The 8,725-nt window shown below is 42.8% G+C and overlaps 3 protein-coding genes across 3 annotated transcripts; 1 reads left to right on the plus strand and 2 right to left on the minus strand.

Moving 5' to 3' along the window:
- Nucleotides 1–26: 26 nt before the first annotated feature.
- Nucleotides 27–4,291, minus strand: LOC130688703 (ataxin-7-like protein 1). The gene is made up of 5 exons (XM_057511711.2): nucleotides 4,128–4,291; nucleotides 3,883–3,951; nucleotides 3,696–3,800; nucleotides 2,130–3,630; nucleotides 27–1,951 (listed from the first exon to the last, which is right to left on the minus strand). The coding sequence occupies exons 1-5, from the start codon at nucleotides 4,213–4,215 to the stop codon at nucleotides 1,627–1,629; spliced, it is 2,088 nt and encodes a 695-aa protein (XP_057367694.1). The 5' UTR covers nucleotides 4,216–4,291; the 3' UTR covers nucleotides 27–1,626.
- A 591-nt stretch (nucleotides 4,292–4,882) lies between these two features.
- LOC130688743 (THO complex subunit 7 homolog) lies at nucleotides 4,883–5,754 on the plus strand. Its single transcript, XM_057511766.2, has 3 exons — nucleotides 4,883–5,015; nucleotides 5,077–5,197; nucleotides 5,262–5,754. Exons 1-3 carry the CDS (start codon nucleotides 5,006–5,008, stop codon nucleotides 5,686–5,688), a joined length of 558 nt encoding a protein of 185 aa, XP_057367749.1. The 5' UTR covers nucleotides 4,883–5,005; the 3' UTR covers nucleotides 5,689–5,754.
- A 116-nt stretch (nucleotides 5,755–5,870) lies between these two features.
- On the minus strand, nucleotides 5,871–8,174 carry LOC130688753 (transketolase-like). The gene is made up of 6 exons (XM_057511778.2): nucleotides 8,052–8,174; nucleotides 7,622–7,957; nucleotides 7,322–7,556; nucleotides 6,870–7,265; nucleotides 6,525–6,789; nucleotides 5,871–6,449 (listed from the first exon to the last, which is right to left on the minus strand). The coding sequence occupies exons 1-6, from the start codon at nucleotides 8,147–8,149 to the stop codon at nucleotides 5,905–5,907; spliced, it is 1,875 nt and encodes a 624-aa protein (XP_057367761.1). The 5' UTR covers nucleotides 8,150–8,174; the 3' UTR covers nucleotides 5,871–5,904.
- Nucleotides 8,175–8,725: the final 551 nt, after the last annotated feature.

Here is an 8,725-nt window from a genome sequence, read left to right on the forward strand (position 1 = left end):
TTAAAACAGAAACAAAAATGAAAAGGTTAGATCATGATAATTGTGTATATTTCTTCAACTCTCACGAGTCGAGATATGGCTTTTCTCGGAGAAGGTAGTACTCGATAAGTCAATCGCGACTTCCATTATCATCACTCATTTTTACAGAATCAATAGATAAGGAGATGGGGGGCATTCAACATCAATAAATTAAATTGAAAATTAAGAAAATTCGTAAAATTAAAACAAAGAGGTGGGGAGAGGGTGACATTGGATTTTTCGATCAACACGATCCACATACCGAAACATGGAAGGGATGATTGGACATTCACAAACACGATGCACAAAAAAGAAAAAAAAAATATATAAATACTACAATGGTAAATCCACATCACAGCGGCAGCTTATTTTTCCGTTTAATTTTTGATGGACACAAAAAAAAGGAGAATAGTAATAATTCAAAAGTCGTGTTTTGATGTTTTCACTGTTTCTTTCAAGAGCTTTCCCTTAAGCATGGAAGAGCGTATGCAGCCGTCCACAGTATTTTCAATTCGCAGTATCAAAAACACCAAAGGCACGAGACATGTCATTCCAGAAAGGGAGATGGATGAGGGGACATCAAGAGGAAGGACTCTTAAATTTTTATTGATTTAAATTTTTTTTTTAATTCAGGAAAAAAATTGGTGACCCTGTATATAACACGATTCTTTTTTCTCCTCTGCTCATGTACTGGAAGCCCCATGAAACAAACTTAATAATAGGGGATGTGAAAAAATGTGGGGAGGGACGATTGGCTTTTGCCTACACTTCCGTCTCAAAAGTGAATTGGAGAAATTTTTAAGTGAAAAGAGATCGCGCAATCTGAGCAATGGGGCCGCGGTACAGCAAGAGAACGAAGGGAGGGGAATGGGAGGATGTAGAAGTTCTTTTAATCACCGAAAAAGAGGAGAATACGAACACACATAAACATTGTCGTAACCACTTGGTATTTGTAGGTTTTTTCTTCTTTGGAGGAAGGGGGGAAAAAAAATATCTTGAGCGCACCAACTGTCGATGGTTGTTTTTTGTCTTCGAAATTTTCAGCTCTTCTTCAGTATCTTCTACAGCTTTAACGCATGGGAATTTCGATTGCTTTGTTGAATCAACAAATGTTCGGAAATCAATTGTTCTGTCTCCAAGAGTCGAAATCATGCACAGGGTTTCATAGTTAAAGAAAAGGGAGACAAAAAGGGGAGAAAAAGTGGCGCACCTAATCGAAACTGAACCTACCCAATGGATCAAATTTCAAAAACTAAGGAAGAAAATAAATCGTTCCCAATTCCCCCGTAGATACAAAATAACAATCCTATCTAAATGTTTACAATCCTTCTAGTTTACTAATCCACAATAAGTAGCCTATTGGAATCGTATAACACAGAAAGAACAAAGAATAATAGTCGAATCAATGATAGACTGGGCCGAGTATTTGTTCAAACCAGAAATAGATGCGGCTATCTTGGTAGTAGTGGAGTAGAACAAAAGAATAGCGGGAACTGCACCATGCTTAACAAAAGTAGTGAACCAACCCTGACGGGACAGTCAATGGATCAGGTGAGAATAAAGAGATGCAACGGGAGAGGTCATATGTGGAGACGCCGCTTTCCAGTGTCACATTGGATCACCTGGATCGGGTTGAAGAAGCAGTGATGTAGATGTTGAATGAAGTCGTGGGCCGGCGGATACATTTCCTCCACCTCCGCCGGCTTGATGATTCAATTCTGAAAAGGTGATATTACCAGCAGAGAGGTCAGCCATCAGGCTCAATGAGGCTGTTCCCTCGCTGGTTTGGTTGAGAAACGTCAGCACGCCATCTTCGCCGACTAAACCATCAAATCCTTCCATCAGGTCATCAGCCTGTTCTTGCTCCGTTGGATGTCCTCCAGTCACGCCGTTCAGAAGGCTCTTCTTTAAACGTGCGCGATGATGGTGGTGACTACATTTAACAATCAAGAATTAATACGTCACGAAAAACGTGAACATGGCATGATATCAAAATAGACTTGGTGAAGATCGACGAATGTTTCATGTTATTGCTTGTTCAGGCAGCTGGATCCAATTGCCCGACTGCAAATGCTCAAATCATATTTCAATCATTTCAATTGATTACTTACTTGTGTCCTTCTGGCTGGACGCCGATGGATAGCTGCAACCCATTAGGGAGTTCAATGCTGTTTGATTCATGCGACATGAGATGGTGACTACTAGACGGCTGGGTTATTGAAGGACGCAAAAGACTTTGAAGGCCAAGGGTGCCAGATGCTGTGGAGATAGATCGTACCGCAGAACTGGCAGCTGATCGTTTAAGCGTAGAACGTACTGTCGAACGCAGAAAATCCCATTTGCGATCAGGCGCAGCACTTGCCCGTGATACATGACGGCGCAATCCGAACGAGCAGACGGCCAGGGGTTTGGGATGATGTGGAGTAAATGTCAAACTAACGGCCGGCATCACCGTAGAAGGAAAAACTCGTGTAAGAAGTCCAGAGGATGGAAGGTGCTGAACGTTCTGCGATTCTGTTAGTGGAAGCACTTCTACTGAAAGTTCGCTTCCAACTGCTGGTTGTGGCTGTGACTGGAGCAAAGATGTTAACAGTTTTTTTGCGGGGGGCGGACGCACAAGAGGTGGACGTCCCAGTTTGGGGACGGCAGAAGCTTGGCATGGGACAACATTGGATAAAGTTGGTTTGGCAACTGGCTGATGGGCCGCTCCAGCAGGTAGATTAGCTCCGTCCTTCCCCTGTTTTGTTACAGATTCTTTAACTGCTCGATGTTCGGCGAGCAAGTCGTCAAAAGGGCGACTGCGACCCTGAACAGCTCGCCTAAGTGTTAAAGAATGAGCTTTGCAGGTAAGAGAGCGAGTACAAGCTCTGTTCAAGTCGCTCATCCAAACTCCACAATGTTTCTCCAAGTCCAATTCACGTTCCTTGACAGGAAGCATTCGTCGTTCCGATTTTGATGTTTTGCGTTGTTTCTTGCCTGATCTGTTCTGCACGCCAGAGGAGCCACATGCGTTGGAAACTGATGCCCCCAGATCAGCTGGACTGTCGGCTAACATGACGCCGTTTCCGATTTCAGGCAAATGGATTTGCACCGTTTGGTTGCCTGATGAATCAACCGCGACAGTCATTGTTATGGCTGGCGAAGGCGTCATCACGCCTGTGCCAGCCGGCCCACCAGCTGTAAGCGGCGACACAGGAGAAGGTGCAGTCAGCGTCGGTTGCAAAGGAGAAAACTGGACGGGTGGTGGCTGCTGAGGCGACGGCACTTTATCATAGGACGTGCCTGTCAATGCCGATACTATCGGGGTAGGTATCTTGTTGGCTGGCCCGTGAGAGACGATGTTTGAGGCCGCAGATGATGCCGGTTTACTCCCACTCACTCGTTTACTGCTTGTACCACCACTACCACCCCGTGGCTTGAGAGGAGCAGCTGGGCTGGCAAGCAAGTAAGCTAGCGATGTGGGCATGGCTGATTGCCCAGTAGCTGCCTTCTTGGTTGCCTTTGCTTTTGCTGAGCTGCTGACTGGTGCTGCCGCAGTGGGATGAACACAGTTGTCGAGAGATTCTGGCAACTGTGACTGACAGCTGGTCCATTCTTGAGCATGTTTCAACTCTACCATACCCAAGAAACTGATATTCAGAAATACTTCAGAATAAAGAAAAACCTTTTATCTTTACCTATATGATTTTTCAATCCCTGAGGTGTGCACACCCTTTGACAATAGTTACAGGTTACGAGGTAGAATTCATCTCTGACAGGACAAAGTCCATAGAATGACATATCTGTAATGACGATGCACAAGGAGTGCAACATAGTGGGAATATTAGACTACTGACAATTATCAACCCACATGAAACCATTCACCTTGTTTCGGTAGTTTCATGGCGTCTCCTTCTTTAGTCTGATTGACTTTGGATTGTTCATCTGTGTCACCTGCGTAATGAAAAGGCGACAAAGGTAATACCGGGAATGACATTTTTATTTTGACAATTTAAAAGCCATTTATCGTTGGGCCGGAGCCGTCCCGATTCGGAAGCATCATGAAATTAATTTTCATAAGGTATCTGTTTGGAATATAGAAAATGCACTTAAAAAGACAAATTACTCACTTAATGGACTATCTCTGCCTAATCTATCAGCCCAAACAGACCAAGGCTGGCCATGAAGACTTGTTGGACTGTCATCCTTCGACGCCATCTTTTTCAAGCTTCTCGTTTTTTTCTTATTTTCTCCTGTCCCGTCTTCTCTCCGCTTACCTGCGACAGCGTTGCAACTATTGTAAAATATGCTGAATAGCACCCCTTCCCCTTGATGCGTACTCCGCTTGATAATTTTTAGCGTTTGACGTGTTGGAGTGATTTGAGAATTTTTTAACTGTTGCCTGGCTTAATAATTGACAGTTCTGAAATGATCAAAAAAAATTTAAGGTTAGAATAATTTTCGAATTTTAGTTTTGGACTCAACAAAAAATGTACAGGCTCGGAGCAACTGCATTAGTTCTATTCTTTATCTTTTATTTATTTTTAATTTTCAGATTATTTTCAAGTGTGGGATCTGGATTTAAAAAGAAACAGATGCTTATTACCATTTTATTACCGTATGCCACGAAGGACAAACTCAATAGCTATTCGCGATCGACTGTGCTACCTTAGGCTATCTAACTAAATCGCTCTAAATACTTATTAGTTTTAAGAGGATGAAACTATTTGCAGTTAATTGCTAAAAATTTTGAAACAGTTAATTTTTAAGATAAAGATCAAGTTCTGCAGTTTAAAAAAATTGTCTTTCGTTATTAATTTTTTAGGTTTGTCTGCTGAAAGCAAGAAACAAAAGAATTCCGATTCGCGCTCATGTTAAAACGAAATGTTTTTAACTTTGGCAGTCAAACTCAAACAGCATTGATGCTGGACGTACTTCTCGTACAACTAAAACAGCACAAGTTATTTTTCTTCTAAACACATTTTCGTTTAACTATTTAGTTTACAAAATGGGAGACGGTAATTTGTTTTGTTTAGAAATTGATGCAATTAATTTATTAGCTTGTATTTCGTTATGCAGAGGAGATTATTCGAAGAAGATTGTTGTTCGATGGTGAGGGTACTGGCGATGAAAGGAGACTCAATGTTTTGCTTAAAAATTTCCTGACTTGGTGCAATTCCACTGATAGTGTGGAAGAAACGTAATAGATTTCAACTATGTAATAAATTCAAAAAACCTTAATTTGCATCAGAATTTTCTTACAGACGAGCACAATATGCAAGAATGATGGCCCAAATTGCCCAATGTGAATTTGCTGCCACAAAATCCTTGCGCTGTTGTGAGATGAACTCTGCAGAACAGCAGCATTATGACGAGCTCTACAACCAAATAGAAGAAGGCATTGTGTCAGCGAAAAAGGACATTGAGGCGACCAAGAAAGAGCTTCAAGAAGCCAGACAAATTCGTAGGAATAAGATGGAATATGATGCATTAGCTGCAATAATTCAAACACAGCCTGATCGTAAAACCAATCAAGATAAACTTGCTTTGCTGAGACAAGAACTGGAAGCATCAGAAGCTGAGTGTCAGAAATTAGAAATGAAACTGGAACAGAGACGCAAACAATTTCATCTGCTTATTTCAACTATCCAGGGCTTACAACATCTTCTTGCTGATGATGAAACAACCTAATAACTATGTACCATTGTTTTTTTTTGCTTTATATTTGAATAAGGAATAAAAGGTACTTAACACCAAATTTCTGTATAAATCAACTAGCCAAAACAATACATATCTAAATCAGAATGCCATAGAAGAATGTTTTAGAAACACCACCAGTTCTTCTAATCTATCCTTTGTAGACTTTGGGTAAGGAATGGTATAGGAATGAGTGACTTTGAAAAACGTTTACAACGCCACAAGCTTCTTAGCAGCTTCGGCAATCGCCTTGGCGCCAATTCCAAAGTGTTCGAGAAGCACCTCAGGTGGCCCGGAACGGGGAACTTCGCGCACCGCCAAAATCTTGACGATGATATTTCGTTGTTCAGCTAGAGTTGAGGCCACAGCTTCGCCCAAACCTCCTTCGGGGTAGTGATCTTCCACCGTCAAAACGCGTCCGTTGCAACGGGTAGCTTCCTTCAATAGCAGATCGTGATCGATGGGCTTGATGGTGAAAGGATCAACAACTGCAGCCTTAATGCCGGCTTCCATCAGCAGGTCGGAGGCCTTAAGAGCTTCGTGAAGGGTGACGCCAGCGCCAACGATCACCAAATCATCTTCGTCATGACTACGTACAACGTGTCCCTTTCCAGCCGAAAAAGCTTGCTCGTTATCATAGATCACAGCCGTGTTGGGTCGAGAAGTACGAATAAAGCAAATGCCTTTGGTTTTTCCTGCAAGTTCGGCAGCTCTCTCGCAGCTGACAGCATCACTCGGATAGAAGACGGTGGCTCCTACACGATGAAATTTGAATAACAATGAAACAACATGAAGGTTTCCTGAATCAACTTTTGAAATTTTAGTCATACCTGGAATGGCTCTGAACATCGCTAAATCCTCAAGTGCCATTTGGGATGGCCCATCCTCACCAATAGATACTCCAGCGTGCGATCCGACGCAGGTAATGTTGGTCTGCGAGATGGCACCCATACGCAGCTGGTCGAAAGCACGGGTAAAGAAAGCAGCAAAGGTAGAAACATACGGAATAGTACGGCCACGACAACCAGCTCCGATGGCTACTCCCACCAAGTTTTGCTCCGCAATGAAACATTCGATGTAACGCTCAGCTGACACCTGAAACAAAGAAAAATACCAACCAAGCATTAAAAAACAAATTCATTAGTTTAATTCGATAAGTAACCTAAAAGACTTACTTTCTTGATCTTGTCGGAGTAGGTTGAGTTTTTGGTGTCTCCGTCCAAAGCAATGACACGCGGGTTGTGTTCGGCCAATTTAGCCAATGCAGTGCCGTAGGCAAGGCGAGTCGCAACCATTTCACCCATTTTGTAAGCAGGAGGTGCAGACAAGCGAACGTCATCAATATTGACCTCGGGAGCGTCATTTACAGGTTCCGGAATGTGCGGTGCCCCAGTTGAAGTTCCCGGCTGCATCTGTTGTTCAATAGCTTGGATGACTTCATCAGCCTTCGCACCCAAAGGTTTTCCATGCCAATCTAGCTCATCGGAAATAGCTGGGAACTTGTATCCCTTGTAAGTTTTAGCCAGTATGGCCGTGGGTTTACCAAGAGTTGAAGATGCTTCATCGAAGGCCTTAAAAATAATAGGTTAATTTTCTTTCTTTATCCAGTAACTACATATACCAATACCTTGCAGAGTTCCTCAACATCGTGACCGTCGACAACGATGGCATGGAATCCAAAGGCTTCGAGCCTCTTACGGTAGACTTCCATGTTGTGCTGAAGAGAAGTGGGTTCAGATTGTCCCAGACGGTTGATGTCAAAAATAGCGCACAGATTGTCCAAATGGTAATGCCCAGCAAAATGCAAAGCTTCCCAGATTGATCCTTCAGCACTTTCACCATCACCAATCAAGCAGTAAGTCCTGTCATGTAAAAAGACAAATGTTGTCACAAGTTGCCAGGACAATGAAACATTAGCTTATTTTACCTGTATGATGCTTTATCGTAATGTTTCCCCACATATGCCATTCCACAAGCAACACTCAAGCCTTGGCCGAGTGATCCAGTGGCAACATCAACAAAGTTGAGACGAGGAGTAGGGTGGCCCTCCAAGTCACTGTCCAACTTCCTGAGGTTCATCAGGTCTTCAACAGGGAAGAGACCAGCCTCAGCCCAAGCAGCATAAAGGATTGGGGCAGCATGTCCCTTGGACAGGATGAAACGATCAGAAGACTTATCCCTTGGTTCAGATAGCTTGTACTTCATGACACGGAAGAAAAGACAAGACATGATCTCTGCCATTGAAGCACATGATGTTGGGTGACTGAATAGAAAGACAAGAACATTGAATTATTAGTAACATTTAGTTCAAGGTAAACTTTCTGAAAAAGATTAGTGTCAGTTCTCATTTCACTTACCCAGATTTGCTGGCATTGGTAGCCCTGATGGAGTCGATACGAAGCCGGTCGGCCAAGTTACGAAGTTCGCGAACGGTGTTGTCGTCTAGTCCAGCCATGTTGTTTGTCTGGGACGTAGCGAACGAAACGAAAAAATTCAACAACGATCCGCACTTCATTCGTGTTAAAATTAAAGTGAGATCCCCTCTTGTCTTCTTTCTAAACTATATTGGTACATGGCCCATTTTTGCTTGAGCGATCATACGCTACATTTCGAAATTGAAAAGAAATACCGCGAGGAGCGAGCGGGATATAAAACGGCAAGTTACTCACCAGATCCTTCAGTAATATCGACTTTCACCAAGGAAGGAGCAGCTTCGAATGCTTCGATCGAAGGACGAAAGCAGCTGAGGAAAACGTCGGGAGGAGGAGGGGACGCTGTCAGCCACAGGGCGAAACTAAAAACCCCCGATCGATAATGGCGGTGACGCAAAACTGGTTTAGAAATTCTCTAAAACCACATTCAGTTGATAGAAAATACAGCTTTAATTAAACAACTTCACTAGTTACTTCAAAGACAAAATAAGCAGGGTACCTCATGGAACGCAAAACAACAAAGAACAGATAGGGACAGAGTAAAATTTAAAACATCAGGCGACATGGGATTCTACGTTTAAAAATTTAATTTGTTTTTG

The sequence above is a fragment of the Daphnia carinata genome, chromosome 9 (assembly GCF_022539665.2).
Source record: "Daphnia carinata strain CSIRO-1 chromosome 9, CSIRO_AGI_Dcar_HiC_V3, whole genome shotgun sequence".
NCBI classification, from domain to species: domain Eukaryota; kingdom Metazoa; phylum Arthropoda; class Branchiopoda; order Diplostraca; family Daphniidae; genus Daphnia; species Daphnia carinata.